Source organism: Melanotaenia boesemani, chromosome 22, assembly GCF_017639745.1.
Source record: "Melanotaenia boesemani isolate fMelBoe1 chromosome 22, fMelBoe1.pri, whole genome shotgun sequence".
Classification (NCBI taxonomy): domain Eukaryota; kingdom Metazoa; phylum Chordata; class Actinopteri; order Atheriniformes; family Melanotaeniidae; genus Melanotaenia; species Melanotaenia boesemani.
In genome coordinates this window covers 24,984,929-25,003,900 of record NC_055703.1, presented here as the reverse complement: position 1 = coordinate 25,003,900, position 18,972 = coordinate 24,984,929, and the positions used below count along the sequence as shown (strand labels likewise).

General features: G+C 40.6%; 1 protein-coding gene across 1 annotated transcript; it reads right to left on the bottom strand.

Moving 5' to 3' along the window:
* Positions 1 to 10,901: 10,901 nt before the first annotated feature.
* Positions 10,902 to 18,539, bottom strand: LOC121633540 (cytochrome P450 2K1-like). The gene is made up of 9 exons (XM_041975658.1): positions 18,339 to 18,539; positions 17,955 to 18,117; positions 15,984 to 16,133; positions 15,735 to 15,895; positions 15,473 to 15,655; positions 12,802 to 12,943; positions 12,533 to 12,717; positions 11,235 to 11,376; positions 10,902 to 11,163 (listed from the first exon to the last, which is right to left on the bottom strand). Exons 1-9 carry the CDS (start codon positions 18,537 to 18,539, stop codon positions 10,976 to 10,978), a joined length of 1,515 nt encoding a protein of 504 aa, XP_041831592.1. The 3' UTR covers positions 10,902 to 10,975.
* Positions 18,540 to 18,972: the final 433 nt, after the last annotated feature.

Below are 18,972 nucleotides of genomic sequence, written 5' to 3'. Positions count from 1 at the left end.
TTTGATTTGATTTGTTTTGAAGTAAATAGTAACCAAGACTGCTTAGTGGATCATTGGCTCCCCACTCCCACGGCCAGAGATCTACTCGAGTCGTCTCCTCGGATGGACCACAAAGATCCAGCTTCTCCTCCATGGCTGTGAAGAGGCTGCTGCAGGAAACATGACCCCCCCCACCTGCCAGACATTTAATATATAACATTTTTAACTGCATTTCATATTTATTATTTTTATATCCCGTTTATTTTTCTTGTGACATTGTAGCTGCTACAAGCGATGCTGCGTTGTTTTCTTGTATGATGACAATAAAGCTTCTAATCTTATCAACACCAGTTTGTCTAAAATTAAACCATCTTAAAATAAAGTTAGTAGTTTTAGTGTATTATTATACTCTTTCACGTTTCACGTTCATGGTCACGTGGAACTGAACTATGCATCAGATTGCTCATACCGTGCTGAGGCTGGAAATGACATGACTTTGCGTTGTGAACATGAAGACCTTCATGGTAAATGTGACAGGATTACATGGCTCTACGGTCGCTCAGGAGAAACTAAGGCACTGTTTGAGAACGGGAAGGTTCACGGAGACGCTGGAGCTAAATCAGCCAGACTGAGGGTTGCATCCGACTGTTCTCTGGTCATAGAGGGAGTCACGGCTGTAGATGATGGATTGTCTCTACACCTGCAGATACAAGAGAACAATTCACAGACACCGAGATTAGTCTGACCTCCGTTACAAGCTGTGAGTATTTATATGATGATACTGTTGATGTTATTTTAAGTGTTTTGGTCTTTATTTATCTCAATAGGATATTAAGACTATGTTTGTATGCTGGAAACTAGAATATTGATAGACCAACATTAAATGTGTAAAATTGCTTTTCCACAGTAGGAATTTCTTATTTCAAGCAAGACAAGAAAAGTTTTCATAAATGGTATTTATATCTATAAAAACAGACTTGTTATTAGTTAGAAAAAACTCATTTTAAGGTATCTGTGGGTTTGTTGAGGTTAGATATTTGCTCATTTTTAAGTCTTGACAAGCCGTATTTCTTCTATTGGCGGACATTTTTTCTTATTTTTAAGCAATGTATACTAGATTTTTGTACTTTATTCTTGTATGTTAAAGCTAACTTTTTGCAATAGACAGCAAAGATAAATTTACCGCCTGCTACTGTCCTGCTGTCACTGCTTGGTACAAAGTTATGGCATCCTCGTGTGGCGCAACAGCAGGTTAGCAGCTGACATTAAAACAATTAACACAGCACAAAAAATAACAAACAGCTTCCTGCTATTTTCACCTCCCGCTGCTTTCAAAAGCTTAAACATGTTGCAGGAGTCGGTGCTTCCAGCTCAGTAAATCTTGTTTCCAGGCAGCCAGAAGCAAATCCACCAAACTTTTGTCTCATCATTAAGCAGCAACCTGAAGTAACCAGACAGTGACAACATGCAAAAACAGACTAAACGATATATTTAATGTCAACTATGCAGCTTGTTTTGTTTACAGTGTGTGTGTGTGTGTGTGTGTGTGTGAGTGATTTTTATGAATATTTAAACCTTTTATTGTTTATTGTTGTTTTGTTTTAGCATTTACCCTGTAACACATGTATAATATTAACAGTTTCTGAGACCTTTTGCATCATTTCATAGTAAAAATGTTGCTGAAAACCGTGTTGAACTCAATCTGATACGTGTCTTCTGCCCCCTGGTGGATCATTTTTATACTACAACAATTTTGACAACAGCCGTACAAAAATTATTTTAGGTTTTATTTATTTATTTATTTACATTAATTTTCTCTCCACTTTTTTCTTGGGTCGGGATTTAAAAGGTTAAGAACTAAGCTTTTTTTATTATTATTTGTTTTAAACTGTCTCTTGCTCTTACAGTGACAATAAAGAATGAAAATCTGGCTCTAAAACGCTGGAGATTGATTTCAGATGATGGTTTGTTGATGTGAAACCTCTTAACACTCGAGATCATTAATGTCAGAATATTTGCATCATGTTGTTACGGCTTTTGTCATGTTTCAGGTAAAGATAATACAGTATAAGTATAAGTACAACAGCTGCGTGGACCATCGACTACCTCACCAACCGGCCACAGTACGTGCGTCTGCAGAACTGTGTGTCTGAGGTGGTAGTCTGCAGCAGGGGGGCCCCTCAGGGAACAGTGCTCTCACCGTTCTTCTTCACCCTCTACACCTCGGACTTCACCTACAACACCAGCAGCTGTCATCTCCAGAAGTTCTCTGATGACTCAGCCATTGTGGGCTGTGTGTCTGAGGGGAACGAGCTGGAGTACCGGTCAGTCATCATGGACTTGTGGACTGGTGTGAGCGCAACCACCTGTGCTTAAACACCAGTAAGACCATGGAGATGGTGATTGACTTCCGGAGAAGGACACTACCCCACACACCGGTGAACATCCAGGGGAAGGACATTGACCGGGTGGACAGTTTCAAGTACCTGGGTGTTCACCTCAACAGTAAACTGGACTGGTCACACCACACAGACGCCCTGTACAAGAAGGGCCAGAGTCGCCTCCACCTCCTGAGGAGACTGAGGTCCTTTGGAGTATGCAGGCCTCTGCTAAGGACATTTTATGACTCTGTGGTAGCCTCTGCTGTCCTCTATGCCGTTGTCTGCTGGGGAGCGAGCAGCACTGACCGGGACAGGAAGAGACTGAACAAGCTGGTCAGGAGGGCCAGCTCTGTCCTGGGCTGCCCGCTGGACTCTGTGGAGGAGGTGGGTGAGAGGAGGATGTTGGCCAAGCTCACATCCATCATGGACAACACCTCTCACCCGCTGCACCAGACTGTGGGGGGGCTGAGCAGCTCCTTCAGCAGCAGACTGAGACACCCTCAGTGTAGGAAGGAGCTACCGCAGGTCCTTCATTCCCACTGCTGTCAGACTGTACAACTTATCTGTATAGTCATAATACTGTGTAGTATTTATTTATATTTTACTGTGCAATACCCCCCATTATCAATGTCATCATATTCTTCATATCCCACCATCACCATGTAAATATGTATATAGTCTGTGAAGTTGTTGTTATATTCTATATATATATATAGTTTATATATACATATATCTTTTATATTTATAATGGTACATATTTTTGCTTTTCTTAGACTTTTTCTTGTAAATAATTTATATTGCACCTTCTTGCTGTGATGCATGTTCACCTTATTCTGTCTTTCTGCACTTTATTCTGTAACAAGAGCTGCTGTAACAAGTGAATTTCTCCACTGTGAGATAATAAAGTCTAATCTAATCTAATCTAATCTACATCAACAACAGTAATACGGAAGATTATAGGAACAACATCTGGACCTAAAACTGCTCAGCCAACCACAGATGAATCACCTACAGACAAACACACTAAAAAAGGTTCAGTATAAATGTCTGAACAGCGATACGTGTTTGGTTCTGTGACAATAACACTTCAGAAACAGTCAGCCAACATAAACACGCCTCCACTGCTCTGCCTGGGTATCATGATTTATTTCTCATTTCTTTCATTTTAAAGCTGACGAGTCTGAACGGATTAAATCTGCTTCATCGTTTCGTTTTGTAAAGGTTTCTGGTGGCGGATCGTCTATGTTCTTCTGGGCCTGGCCAGCATGCAGATTGTACACCAGACTGGAGGCAGACTGGCAGGTTTAGTAGGTACGGATCCCTCTTTAAACACTCATCAAGAGTCGTGTGTTGAACAGGCAAACGCGTCGGAACGAGGAGGAATTCCTCAGTAAACCAGCGCCTCCAACGTTGGACCATTTTAAAGTTGCTTTGGTTAAAATGAAGAGCAGTTAAGGCTTAAAGCAGCAGATCCAGGAGGGAAACCCAGAGACTCTCTTCCTCAGTGACGTGCTCCAGCTCTTCCTGGAGACTGTGGGACATTCCCATGCCGGAAGAACTATAATCCTCCAGAATGTTCAGGGTTTGTGTCAGGGCCTCTTCCCAATTGGACTTGCCTGTGAAGCCTCCAAAGAAGGATCCTAACCCTGTGGATGTTAGACATATTCAACATAGATTCTGTTTAGGAAGAAAAGAAATCTTGTTTTTTTTTTTTTTTTTTTGGACAGAAACTCAGCTGTCGTTCCCATCAGGTTAATAAAGGTTCAACAACAAATCTGTCAAAGGTGTTCTGATCCCTAACAGCTGATGCACCCTCTAGCCAATCAGAACCAGGTTTACAGCGAACTATGACGTTATAGCAGCCGAAAAGCAAAATATTCATGCCCAACATAATGACCAGTGAGTCAGTAACATGCTGTAAAGATGTTTTTGAAGCGAGACACTCCAAGATTCAGAAGTAAATTTGTCTAATTTGGTTTGATGCATCGTTACAGAGAGCTGTAAATGGACAGTTTTATTTATTTATTCTTTTCTGTTGAATAAAAATGTTGGTTAGTTGAGTTGAGCTGGTAGTTAATCTGTCAGTTGTTATTAGTTTGTAAAATCATCTCTGAAGCATCGGGAATCCAACTAAAAGAGCTTTTTCTGTTTGGTTAATGAATAAAAAGGTAAAAAGGTGTCTGAAGGGGAAATTTCTACTGTTTTTGTTTATTCTACTGCCCTCTAGTGGACAGAGAATATTATTGCATTTGTTTTTGTACGCACCTGATTTTGTTCCATGATTTATTATCCTGTTTGCTGTCTTGCTGTGCAGTTTCACACACAGACGTGGACAAAATTTTTGGTACACTTCAGTTAATGAAAGAAAAACTTACAATGTTCACAGAAATAACTTGAATCTGACAAAAGTAATAATAAATAAAAATTCTATGAAATTTAACCAATGAAAGTCAGACATTGCTTTTCAACCATGTTTCAACAGAATTATTTAAAAAATAAACTTACGAAACAGGCCTGAACAAAAATGATGGTACCCCTAGAAAAGACTGAAAATAATGTGATAGAATTTTTATTTATTATTACTTTTGTCAGAATCAAGTTATTTCTGTGAACATTGTGAGTTTTTCTTTCATTAACCGAAGGGTACCAACAATTTTGTCCACATCTGTACATGTGCTATGTAAATGTCTTTATGATGATCTCGTTGTTTTTTTTGTTTCATCGTGTCATATTTCACGAAGTTTTAGGTGTTAAACAATTTAATTTGGTTCATTAAACCAGAACAGTGTTAAGGTTTGAATGGGACCATTTTGTACTGGAAAAGTTGATCCCCAGTTTACAAAAATGTTAAGAATCCCTGGTATAGACAAGGTGATTCGTCCTAGTTGAATGTGGGCCGCATTAAATAAATAATAGTGCAATATTTTTCATCATGAAGATTTTAAGTAATTACCAAAACTTCACAGGTTTATTGATTTTATTGTGTGTGCTGATGTCAGCAGATTATAATCCAGTAAAATACAATCATTGCGCTTTACTTTAAACAATTAGTCATTCATATGGTAAAATTGACCTGGGAGAGCATTTACAGATATTTTGTTTTTGGAGGTGCTAGAGTTGAGGTTCCACATTATCTTCAACCGGTAAAAAAAAATAAATATATATTTTTTTAAAAAATCCACATTACAGTCACAAACTCATCTTTTAACTCAGTTTATCATGAACGGGAGCAGAAATAAAGCTCCTGATTCAGTGTTGAATTTCACTGCTGCCTCAAAAGTGCTTCAGTGTAGCCCTGATAAACTAGAGAAACATGTCTCTTCTTTTGGTTACAACACTTTTAAAAAAAAGAATCTGTTAAGTGGCAAGGAAAGTAAATTATTTGCTTCGTTTTATTGCAATCAATGTAAAAACATCACTAAATGCAGCAAAAAAAAAACAAAACTAAAAAAAAACAAGTAAAATAAACAGCTACTGATTTAAGTTTATACTTGAGTGAAAACTAGTTTTTCCTCTTAATGTGGACAAAATCAAAGTCAGAGAAACATACAAAACACAATGAAGCACAGCTGCAGTAAAGACCTCAAAGTGTCACATCACAGTTATTATAAGGAAGATCTTTAAAGAAAAACAATATTTACGTTTCTGACCTTAAAACTTGTTCCATCTGACTGGTTTATGGCACTCCGACATTCATTATGCCGACACCGTCTTTGCCCTGAAGTGACCCATTAAAGCAGTGTTTCTCAATCCTGGTCCTTAGGACCCCCTGCCCCGCATGTCTTAGATCAGGGGTCCTCAGTCCTGGTCTTGGAGGGCCACTGTCCTGGAGGTTTTCAAAGTTTCCCTGCTGCAACGTGTACAGAGCTTGATGTCAGTTTTAATTACCCATTGATTAAAGGTTCCTGCTACAACACACCCATCAGTGTGCTGCAGCAGAAACCTTCTAAAACCTGCAGGACCCCGGCCCTTGGAGACCAGGGTTGAGGATCCCTGCCTTAGATGAACACACCTGACTAAAATGAATGACTCATTAGCAGGCTTCCAAAGAACATGACGAACAGTTCGGTTAAACTGAATCAGGTGTTGTGGAGTTGGAAACATCTAAAACATGCAGGCTCGGGGTCCCGAGGACCAGAACTGAAAAACTCTGCATTTAAAGTAGAGTTTATGTTTGTAGTTGAAGGACTGAAGTCTTGTTATGGAAATCATAAAAACCCCTGAAATATGACATGTGAGACACATGACTTACTTTTGGAAGATTTATTTGTTGCTGGTGTTTTGTTTGGTGATTATATTGTTCCCTGGTTGTTTGCATTGAGTCAAGACTTGTGTAAAGCACAGTAATTTTACCAATAAAACTGAAAGTATATGGAAAAACACACGATAGACAAAAACTGCTCTTCAGTCGGCTCAGCTCACAATCAGCACAGCTGTGAGTGTTCAACTTTTTATTGAACACACCCACATAAAATCAGTCTCGTCACACACCTGGGCCTTTAAGTGAAAATACACATTCACAAATCCTTTCATAAATCAATAAACAATAACATAAAACATAAATGAACAAAACACAAAACAATATTAGAATAGAATAGAAATACTTTATTAATCCCTTCAGAGAGCCCTCAGGGAAATTTGGATACCAGTAGCAATACAACACCAACAGTAAAGCAGGACAAGCACAAGACACAATATATACAGGTACAAAGAAAATACAGGCAAATAGAATGCAATAAATATAACAATAATAACAATAAGATAAGTTAATAAAACAATATAAACAAGCATTGCACACAGTAGAGGTGGAACAGATTCAAAACTATTGCACGTATAAGTTATTACAACTGTTTGTATGGGTTATTGTGCATGTGTTGTATCAGGCGGACTCCCCCCTCCCTCTCCCCCCTCCTTCTCCCCCTCCTGCCTAATGCAGAGCTGTACAGTTTGATGGCTCGGGGGACAAAGGAGTCTCTGAGCCGGTTGATCCTACTCTTGGAGAGGAGCAGCCTCTTACTGGTCAGGCTTCTCTGTGCACTGATGACAGTGTGCAGAGGGGGACTGGTATCATTCACAATAGCCAGTAGTTTTTTTAGTGTTCTCCTCTCTGCCACTGTCACCAGGGAGTCCAGCTTCATGCCAACCACAGAGCCCGCCCACCTGATGAGTTTTTACAGCCTGTTAGCACACCTTTTTGTCATGTTACCCCCCCAGCAGACAACAGCATAAAAAAGTGTACTAGCCACCACAGATTGATAGAACATCCACAGGAGTTTCCTGCAGATGTTAAAGATCTCAGTCTTCGCAGGAAGTACAGACGGCTTTGGCCCTTCTTGTACAGGTGATCTGTACAGCATGTCCAGTCCAGCTTGTTATCCAGCCACAACCCGAGGTACCTGTAGTTGTCTACAATCTCTACCTTATCGTCCCTGATGGTCACTGGACGTGGTTGTGGGCTGGACGTCCTGAAGTCAATAACCAGCTCCTTAGTCTTTGAGGTGTTAAGTTGGAGATGGTTCATCTGACTCCAGGTGAAAAAGTCACTGACCAGATTCCTGTACTTGTCCTCTCCATCATCCCTGATACACCCCACGATGTGTCATCTGCAAACTTCTGGATGTGACACAGCTCTGAGTTGTAACAGAAATCTGAGGTGTAGAGTGTGAAGAGGAGGGGGGCCAGCACCGTCCCCTGGGGTGCTCCTGTGCTGCTAATAACAGTGTCAGATGTGATGTCCTTTAGCCTGACGTACTGCGGTCTCTCTGTGAGGTAGTTACCAATCCAGGACACCAAGCAGGGGTCCACCTGCATCTCCCTCAGTTTGTCCAGAAGCATCAGGGGCTGGATTGTGTTGAAGGCACTTGAAAAATCCAAGAAGAGGATCCTCACTGTGCCCCTCCCCTTATCCAGATGTACTTGGACACGGCGTAGGAGGTAGAGAATAGCATCCTCCACACCCACACCTGTGCGATAGGCAAACTGTAGGGGGTCCTGGGCCTGTTGCACTTGGGGCTGGAGGAGATTGAGGATGAGCCGCTCCATCGTCTTCATCAGCTGGGATGTAAGTGCCATCGGTCTGTAATCGTTCAGATCACCAGGACGTTTTTTCTTTGGAACTGGAACAATACAGGATGTTTTCCACGGGGTAGGCACTTTCCCCAGCTGTAGACTGTGGTTGAAGACATGCTGGAGTGGTTCCCCCAGTTCAGCAGCGCAGGTCCTAAGCAGACAAGGAGGCACTCCGTCAGGGCCAGCTGCTTTCCATGGGTGGAGCTTCCTCAGTTCTCCCCTCACCTGTTCTGCTGTTATGTGTGGAGGGTGTTGAGATGGGGGGAGGGGTAAAGGTTGGCAGGGGGGCTGCACAGGGGATGAAGTCAGGGAAGATGAGTACTGCAGTGGGGGAGGGGGGACAGTGGGCTGGTCAAAGCGGTTAAAGAAGATGTTCAGCCTGTTTGCTTCTTCCACTGTCCCCCCCTGCTGTTATGACCTTTGATCTGAAGCCTGTGATGGTGTTGACACCATCCCGGACCTCCATCATACGGCTCTCACTCAGTTTATCCTCCACCTTCCTTCTGTAGGTGTCCCTCGCCACCTTCAGGCATTGTTTCACCTCCCTCTGTGCTAATTGCATTGCATCCCTGTCATGGTTCATGAAAGCCACCTTCTTCCTGTTGAGGGCAGCTTTGACATCTTGTGTTATCCAAGGTTTGTTATTTGGATAACAACGGACAGTCTTATTGCGGGAGACTACGTCCAGCGAGAAGTTGATGTAGTCAGTCAGACAGTGAGTCTGCTCCTCTATGTCCTCACCATGTTGTCTCAACAGTACATCCCAATCAGTGATGTCAAAGCAGTCTCTCAGAGCATCCTCTGCCTCAGGTGACCACTTCCTTATCGAGCGTGTGGTCTTAGAAATCCTTTTGACCAGGGGGGGTGTACTGTGGCTGAATGTAAACCAGATTGTGGTCAGACTTTCCAAGTGGAGGGAGGGGGGTGGCTCTGTAGGCATCCTTCACATTGGAGTACAGCAGGTCTATTGTTCTGTTGTTCCATGTGGGACAGTTTGCAGCCTGGTAGAAGGAGGCCAAGGTAGAGTCCAGGGAAGCATGATTAAAATCCCCAAATATGACCATAAACGCCTCGGGATGCTTTGTCTGCAGCCTTGCTGTTACTGTGTGTATCTTCTCACAGGCAGCTGATGCATCCGCGCTGGGCGGGATGTAAACACAGAGCACGATCACGTGACTAAGCTCCCTCGGCAAGTAATATGGCTCTCTTGAATAAACAAGACGTGCAAGTGCCATACTAAAGTTAAAAAATATTCAATAAAATCAAAAATAGGATATATAAAATAAGGAATAAAATGATAAGAAAGAAAGAAGAATCACTCGGGTGCGTAAGAGACACTGGTAAGGCAGCCGTTTCCTGCAGTGCCATTTAAAAAAAAATATAAAAAAATAACCGAGAGCATCTGTCAACGCTGGTTACACCTGATGACCACACCTGCGTCTTGTTTACTCCCTAATCTGCCTGGTTTCCTCTGTCTTCTGTCAGATTCTGCTCAGGTTTAATTTAATTTCCAGTATATATTACGTCTTGTCTGATTCATAAGCTAAAATAAAGGCCTTAGTTCTGGTTTCCATAGATTATAACAGCTTTGTGGCCCAATCAAACAACAAATGGGTGGCTTGGACATGAAAACCAAAGATACGTTGGGACCACCATTAACCTTACAAACCTGTTTCTCTGTTTCTCTTAGGAAGAGACAAGGTCCTCAAAGGCAGCTGAGGCAGAGTTTCAACTATTTTCACATCTTTTTTTCACTTCCTTTTATTTTTACATTCTGTTTTTCATTTTCTCTTTGGCCTTGTTTTCTGTTGAGTTGGGATTTCTGCATCACATTATTTCCTGCTTAGTGTTTATATATATATATATATATATATGTATATACACACACATACATACACTTCCTGAAACTGGACAGGCGCAGGGTGATTGTCACATGTCTCACTGTGGTTTTAAAAAGCCAGTTTCATCCTGTTGTGTCAGAGCTCTTACGTCAGATTTCTTTAGCAGTGCTGACAGACCCAAAATGTTTTCCTAATTTCCAGTACGTATTACATCTTATCTGGTTCATAAGTTAATATAAACTTTTTATACAGTATCAGTATAGTATTAGTACAGATCTGGGTCTGTTTGTTTTAGTTTTATATTCTGTAGATTTATTTTCATTCATAGTTTTTAAGGAAAAATAAGAAGCTTCTTTGTTGTACTTTGCATTAAATTTATTTATAGTGATAAATCTGTTTAAATTAAAGTATGTTTTATATTTTAAACTTGAGAATAAACTCAGCAGCGACTTTATAATGTCAGCCTTGCTCGTACCAGGTTGGACTCTTTTTCTCCTTCAGAAGTGCCTTAGATCTCGATTCAAAGAATTATTAAATAAAAAATATATATTTAATATTACAATATTAAAGCTTATCTTAATCAAATAATTATTTTTATGCCTTTTCTGTAAAAACAAAAAAGACTTCAGAAAAATGTCATCAGCTTTTAATCTCCAGGAAATTTAAAATCAAAACTGTAAATTTGTTTTAGCCCAGCCCTCGTCTTCACATCAGAGAGACGGCACACAGTTTGTGGGGAAAAGGGTGGAGAGCACCTCCCCCTTGTGGAGTCAGATCCAGTTCTTCCTCTGAAACTCCAGGTGGAGGAGAAAAACGAAAATGTTGCAGAAGGGTGGCGAAGAACAAGAAGAGCTCCATTCTGGCCAGACTCTCTCCAGGACACATCCGGAGACCTACGGGAAACAAACCTACAGCCAATGCCTGTAAACTGTGAAATATCCATATGAAGATGGAGGTCACAAACCTGCAGAAAACGGCAGTAAAGCATCACGTTTTAGGAACGTTCCATGTTTGTCGAGGAAGTGGGCAGGATGAAAGCTGTTTGGCTTCTCCCACTCGCTCTCATCGTACAGGACAGACGTGAGGAGAGGAATCACCGTGGTGCCCTGGAGACACGTTTCAGTAGTAGATCTCACAGCATGAAAAGGCAAGGCAAGGCAATTTATCTGTATAGCACATTTCATGTACAGGACAATTCAAAGTGCTTTACATAAAACAAAGACATTACAGATATTTAGAATAGTAAAAGGCATCAACACATAATCACAATAAAATAATAAATTACATTAAAATGATTAAAAGCAAGATAAGTTAAAAAAGTTACCGTGCAGATTTTTTATGCATAGGCGCATGAGAAAAGAAATGTTTTTAACCTGGATTTAAAAATGTCTACATTTGGGGAAAGTTTAATCTCCACTGGCAGTTTGTTCCATTTGTTTGCAGCATAACAGCTAAATGCTGCTTCTCCATGTTTAGTCTGGACTCTGGTCTGGACTAGTTGACCAGAGTCTTTGGATCTAAGAGCTCTGCTAGGTTTATATTCTCTGAACATATCACAGATGTATTCTGGGCCTAAACCATTCTGGGATTTGTAAACAAGCAGAAGGGGTTTAAAATCTATTCTGTGACTGACAGGAAGCCAGTGTAAAGATTTCAAAACTGGTGTGATGTGTTTAGATCTCTTAGTCCTGGTTAAAACTCTAGCAGCAGCGTTCTGGATGAGCTGCAGATGTTTAATGCTCTTTTTAGGAAGTCCTGTTAAAAGACCATTACAGTAATCCAGCCTACTGGAGATGAATGCATGGATGAGTTTCTCCTTGTCTTTCTGGGAGACTAAACTTTTAATTCTGTTGATGTTTCTGAGCTGGTAAAAAGCTTCTTAGTGAAGCTTTGATGTGGCTGCTGAAAGTCAGATCTGAGTCTATCAACACTCCCAGGTTATGAACTTGGTCGGTGATTTTAAGAGCCCGAGTCTCCAGGTGTTTACCAATGCTGACCCTCTTCTCTTTGCTACCAAACAGAATAATCTCAGTTTTGTCTTCATTTAATTGTAGGAAATTCTCCTTCATCCAAGTGTTTATTTGCTCCAGACACTGAAACATTAAGTCTATTGGACTGCAGTCATCTGGTGACAGAGACACATAAAGTTGTGTATCATCTGCATAACTTTGATAATTAATGCTATAGTTCTGTAATATTTTACCCAAAGGGAGAGCACATCAACCATTCCAGAAACAGTCTGTGGTTTTAAAAGTGCCTGACCTTCTTGATGAAATGACCCTGGAAGGTCACGTCCTGGCTAGTTCTGTGAAGAAGAGACAAGGGGACAAGGTTGGCCAGTCTCTGTGTTTCATGAATGACGGCGTTTGTGAAAGGCAGCCTCTGTCGGTCCTCGACCTGAACCTGACGGCCTCCAATCAATCTGTTCAGCTCCTCCTGGACCCGAGCTGCAAGATCAAGAATTTTAAAGGTCAAAGGTAACTCACTGATTCATCTGTAGAAAGTCCACAAAAATGTATACTGCTCCCCACCTTGTATCTTTGGATACTTGGCCATGAACAGAATCCCCCATCTGAGTGTGGCAGCGGTTGTTTCCGTCCCAGCATTGAACAGGTTCATTATCGTTACCAGAAGGTTTGTACTGTGGAAGTGATTGTTGGTCACCCCAGAAATCTGTGGATGACGATCAGCTGACATTTAGACCCCATTTAAGCTAAATCTGTATGTAAACACACCCTTTAGTTGCAAAATATACTAGATTTTCCAACCTGAGGGTTGGAAACCACTTAAAAAAGTCAGATTCAAACAGCTACTTAAAACTCAAGTCGTTCCATGAACGCAGCTCAGCTTTTATTTAATCCAGACTGATTCCAGACTGACTTGTCTCGCTCAGATGACTGGATGAATAAGAAGTTGATGAAATAAATGACACTTTATTAATGAGAGCGCCGTCCTTCTCATCAGCACATCAAACACTGATCATGTCTGTATGAAGAATCCAAAACATATTTTCACCAAAACCAGGTGGAACTGCAGCTATTAACAGAACCAGAGAGGAGGTATGGCGGGAACAATGCGCTGGGTGTGTAAGTTTCCATGTTCAGGTAATTCTCCAGTAGGGTTTGTCACGGCCCCTTCTTCTTTGTGGCCGTGTTCTTTAATTATGTGTGTGTGCAGGTGAAGTTGGAGTGTACCTGGCTGTGCGTGCGTGCGTGTGTGCGTGCGTCAAGGGCCCGACGCACTGCGAGTATAAAAGACCCGCCTACGGCCGGCCTCGGATCTCTCTTCTTTCCTTGCTCCGCTCCCAGGCCGGACCTGTGCCGCTGCACCTCGTTGTTGTGTTTGGTTTAGTTTTACATTATACAACGCTGCATTCATTATATTTATACACACAACCAAGCATGCCCTGACATTACTGATATTGCAGACACTCACACTTCATGGTTATCTTATTTTGTCTTAATTTTGGTTTAATAAATAATTATAATTGGTTTTCTTGGTTGTTTGGCGTGGATTTGTTATAACCGTGAGCCTGGTTGTAACAGGTTGATGAGGGGCCGCGGTGGCCAGTGGTTAAACAGGTGGATTCATATCTGGACGACCCAGATTCAGTTCATGGTGGTAACGAAGGAACTGGGTCTGAGATCATGGGTTAAATGCAAATAATTTCTATTTGGATTAATAAAGGATTATATTACTATTCTGTTCTTTGAGCTCCATAAAGGTTTTAAACTCTGTATAAAATATCTTGTCTTTCCATTATTATTATACTGATTAATAAACTTTAAAAATCTATGCGACTATATTTTCAGTCTAGAAAATATCAGCGTTAGTTTGACTACATACAATATATTTTAGATCATTAATCAGCTGTACTGAGTTAGGTGTAAATAAACGCTGGGCTTAATAAACATCCTTTCATTAATGGAATGCAATGAAAGAAAAAATATCTTGACTATTATCTATGAACAGAAGTAATCTGAGTAGACGAGGACAGGTGGGCAGTAAGTGAAAATAGCTTATAAAGTAAATTTGATCATTATAATGCGTTATGTGTAGCAGCAGAGGTGAGGACCCCAATGCAGGCAGTTCAGACAGGAGGCAGAAAGGTGCTGGTAACAGGGTGTATTTCCCAAAAACTCAGGAACAGGGAACCACACATGACATGGAAGAAACCATAAGGATCCAAAGAGAAGTAACTGAAGACCCAGGACTTAAATACACTAACTAATTACACACAGGTGGCGTGCATGAGCAATCAGACAAGGTGCAATAACGAACAGAAACCAAAGAAACACAAACACCTGAACACCTAAAACTAGAAACAAGACCAAAACTAAACACATGAAGTCAGAACAGAAACCATAAACCATGTCATAATAGTTTTTAACATTTATAAATGTAGCTGCAGATTACTGATGATTAATATAAGTGCAGTTGGATTTTTTAGTCTTTTAAATATTTGTGTTTGCACTTTGCAAACAATGTGTTTGACCTTTGCTATATTCTGTTTTTTATTTACTTTAGAAACGATGAAGAGACTAATGTGACTGTAACAGATTTAATATTATCTAACATGGCGTGACAGTGCGAGTGGAGACTATCTGCCAGAACGCTCCCGTTTCCACCTGCTGGCAGACTGTTATCCTGGTCCGGATCAGACTTGTTCACCAAGTTACCATGGTAACTCAGATTGGACTAATTTAAGTCACAATGATGAAGCTTTGATGAGCCAGACTTACCAAATTAAGCAAGACTTTCCCGTAATTCTGCTTTATGGAAGACCCTGTTAGAGGTAAACACTGAGGATACATGAGATTTAAATACTGCATACAGCTGTGGCCCTTATCCAACACCTCCGGCTAAATTCAGACCACTACTTACCCACTACATACGAGGATTATATGTCAGAAAAATGACTAATCCAGTAAACCTGCGTGAGATGCATAATCACTCTGAATTAAAATCCCAGAGAAGACCAACCTGGATTTTAGCAGATTTTTGGTTTAACTGTGTGATTTAAATGTGTAAAACTGATTGAGTGAAACACAGCTTTGTAATTGTAGAGTGGCATTCCAATCAATGACCAAAAATAGAAAAATTAAGACCAAGAAAAGGAGTTTGGAATAAAATCCCTGAAACTCCTTCTGCATCAACCAAGGCTTAATTAACTGGAAATACGTTCTCAGTCTGGTTTCTCACCTCCAGCTGCTGCTGATGGAGCATGAAGGCTTCTGCAATGCTGCTGCACATCTGAGGATTGAGGTTTTCTTTCAGCCGGTTCAGCAGCTTCAGATGGTGACTTTTGTTGGCTGCGTATATGGAGCTTATTTCCTTCTGGGCCGAGCAAAACAGTTTCCCGATCCATGGGAAAAAGCTGTACAACTGTCCATGAACACAAAGAACATGAAAATGTTTGAAACAGTCCTTTAAATAAAGGTCTGATTAGTATTTGTAGGGGTACCTGTACAGCAGGTGAGCCAAGTAAACGAATCCCTCTGGCTGTTTGATTTATGATGTAGACAAAGTCTGGAGCATCATACTGAAACCTGGTGCCGTAGATCATGGAGCAGATTATATTACACACAGCATAGCTTATCACTTGGCTCAAATCAAAAGCTTCACCTGCAACGAGGAGAATATCTTCATCACTTCAATGACTGAGAAGTAAATCTCTAAAAATAAAAAGAATCTCCATTATTTGTGATGTTACCGTTGAACTTCTTAAACTCCTGAACGATGTGATGACTCTCCTCAATGATTTTGTCCTCACATGATTTCGTTCCCATCCCAAAGTCTTTCAGGTTCATCAAAGCGAAACGCCTCATTTCTCTCCAGGAGTCCCCATTTCCAAACGTTATCCCTGGTTTAAACAGAAATAGAAAATGTGTTTACTTGAACAGATCCCACGCAGTCGCCCTCCTGACATTGGAACTTGTTGTTTTATTCAGTACAATCAGTAAATATTAACTAGTGAACACAGACTGCCTGATTCAAAGGTTCACATTTGTGAAAACAAGTAAAACTTGATGGCACACATAGAAACGTTGCAGTTAATTTACTAACCGGGCTAACTAACGTCACCTCCTCTAACCTGGTGTTCTGCTGGTTTTACCAGCTGCATTTACTGTTTAGTGAAAACTCTTCCTTCCATGCTGAAGTCACTCTGGTGGCGTTTAAATTTCTTTGTTGAAGCTCAGCAATGTAAATATATTTTTCCTCGTCCACTAGAATCTGTTTCTCCATCAGGTTCATTTTGCTTTTGCGACCTTCTACTCTGCTTTAAACTCTCCAAAGCAAAACCACAACACACGAAGAAACCCTCATTGAATGCTGCTGTTAAGCTGTTATCAGCATTCTTAGTTTATCACCTGCAAATCATAAACACATGCACTCTGTTTGCTGCGCAGGAGAGAGGAAAAAGACTCTTCCTTTCTTTTATACTCGACTTGTTTACTATTTACTCAAGGATCCCTCGTTCTTCAACACACACACACACACACACACACACACACACACACCCACACACACACACACACACACACACACGTTCAGACTAGAATGATGCCATCAGAGCCCTCTAACCTACTTCTACTCATTTCTGGACTCCTTATCAGTGTTTTCGTTTCTCTGCTCAGGTCTTCTAAGCTGACATAAAATATTACACAATGTTAACTAATGTTAACTTTTAAGTAAGTTATTAAATGTTTGTTTATATAGCACCTTTCAAGATAAAAATCATAAAGTGCTGAACAACAAAACACAACACAAAGTAAGAACAACACAGAGAACATAAAAACAAATAAAACTAAGTAAAAGCAAGTTTAAAAAGATGCATTTTTAGCTGCTTTTTAAAAGAGATCATGGAGTCCACAAATCTCATGATGAGAGGAAGGAGTTCCAGAGGGAAGGAGCCACTGCTGCAGAGGTTCTGTCACCTTTAGTTTTCAGCCGTGTTGGCTTAACAACCAGCAGATCTTGATCACTTGATCTCAGGGACCTGCTGGGCACGTAGGGCTGTAGAAGGTATCTAGTGTATTCAGGCGCTTGGTCACGTAGGGCTCAAAAAGTTCAAACCAGAATTTTAAAATGCACTCAGTAATAAACGGGACGCCAGTGCAGCTGGATTAGTAATGGAGTGACATGAGTAAATTTGGAGGATTTTTTTATCAGCCTTGCAGCAGCGTTCTGAACAACTTGAAGACGGTCAAGAGATTTTTTGCTTAAGCACGTGAAGATGGAATTATAATAATCTAGTCTGAGATTTTGAAGGCATGGACCATCATCTCCATCTCAGATGGAGACACAATCGGACTCAGCTTGGCATCATTTCTGATATGGTAAAAACAAGAGCGAACAAGTGATTTTATATGAGCATCTAAAGACAATGCAGGGTCAAGAGTTACACCAAGGTTCTTAACCGAGGGTTTAATAAATGAGGCAAGTGGGGCCGAGACTCTCAGCTGTCTTACAGAAAAATCTATCAGGAGCACAAACAACCTCAGTTTTTGCATCATTAAGTTTAAGAAAGTTATCATTCATCCAGCTCCTAACAGCATCAAACACCCAAGCAAGATCTGAATCTTTTTTAATGCTTAAACTCCAACTTAACAACTTTTCTCCCACAACAATCCAACACACTGTATCCTTTCAGGGAAATGCTGCGTTGTGTTAATTCTCCTACCATGGTGTAGGTTTGCATCCATTATTGCTCTTGGTGGGTCCCGCTCTCCAAACTCTTCTTTATACTTGACCAGAGCCTCCTTCACTGTCTTGTATCCAGCCAGGACCACCACTTTCTGAGATCCAATGTAGACGGAGAACACAGAGCCATACTTCTTAGAAAACTAAGATGGAGAAACACTAAATTTATCACCAATAAACAACAACAGCAACATTTAGTGTGGCATTATTCAACCAGGTGAATGCAAATAAACACAGAAACATCCATGTGAGGGATTTTTAACTCTTCTAAAACTATCTTGCAATTGCATTTTCAGGCTCAACACTCATGTAGCAACCCTGAAAGAAAGAAAGAAAAAAAAAACATTTAATTTTACTGCCTCACCTGCAGGAGTGTTTTGTCGGGTCTCTTTGCATCCAGCTGCAGCAGGTTGCCCAGAAGGGGAAGTGGTCTTGGGCCTGGTGGCTCTGGCTTGTGTTGGCTGAACATGAAGGGGGAGCAGAGATAGATGAGCAGCAGAAACACTAAAGCCACCATCAGGGAGACGGGACTAAAAGAATGGAGAAGAATATCCAAAACCCCCATGATTGTAAGGCAAACTGTCCTTACGGTGTTCTGACAGGATTAAAATAGCTTAGAGCAAACTCTACGTGAGGAAGGAGGCGGAGCATGTTCAGTACAAATACAGATGCTTATGTTTACACAAACTAAATATTTACCACTACCGGGAGAAATAGATAATCCATTTAACCCTTTAAATCCAAACCCAAGAAAAAAGTGGAGAGAAAATTACAGTTTTTTGTCCATTAAACAAAATGTAAATAAATAAACAAATAAAACCTAAAATAATTTTTGTACGGCTGTTGTCAAAATTGTTGTAGTATAAAAAGTATCCACCAGGGGGCAGAAGACACGCATCAGATTGTGTTCAACACGGTTTCAGCAACATTTTTACTATGAAATGATGCAAAAGGTCTCAGAAACTGTTAATATTATACATGTGTTACAGGGTAAATGC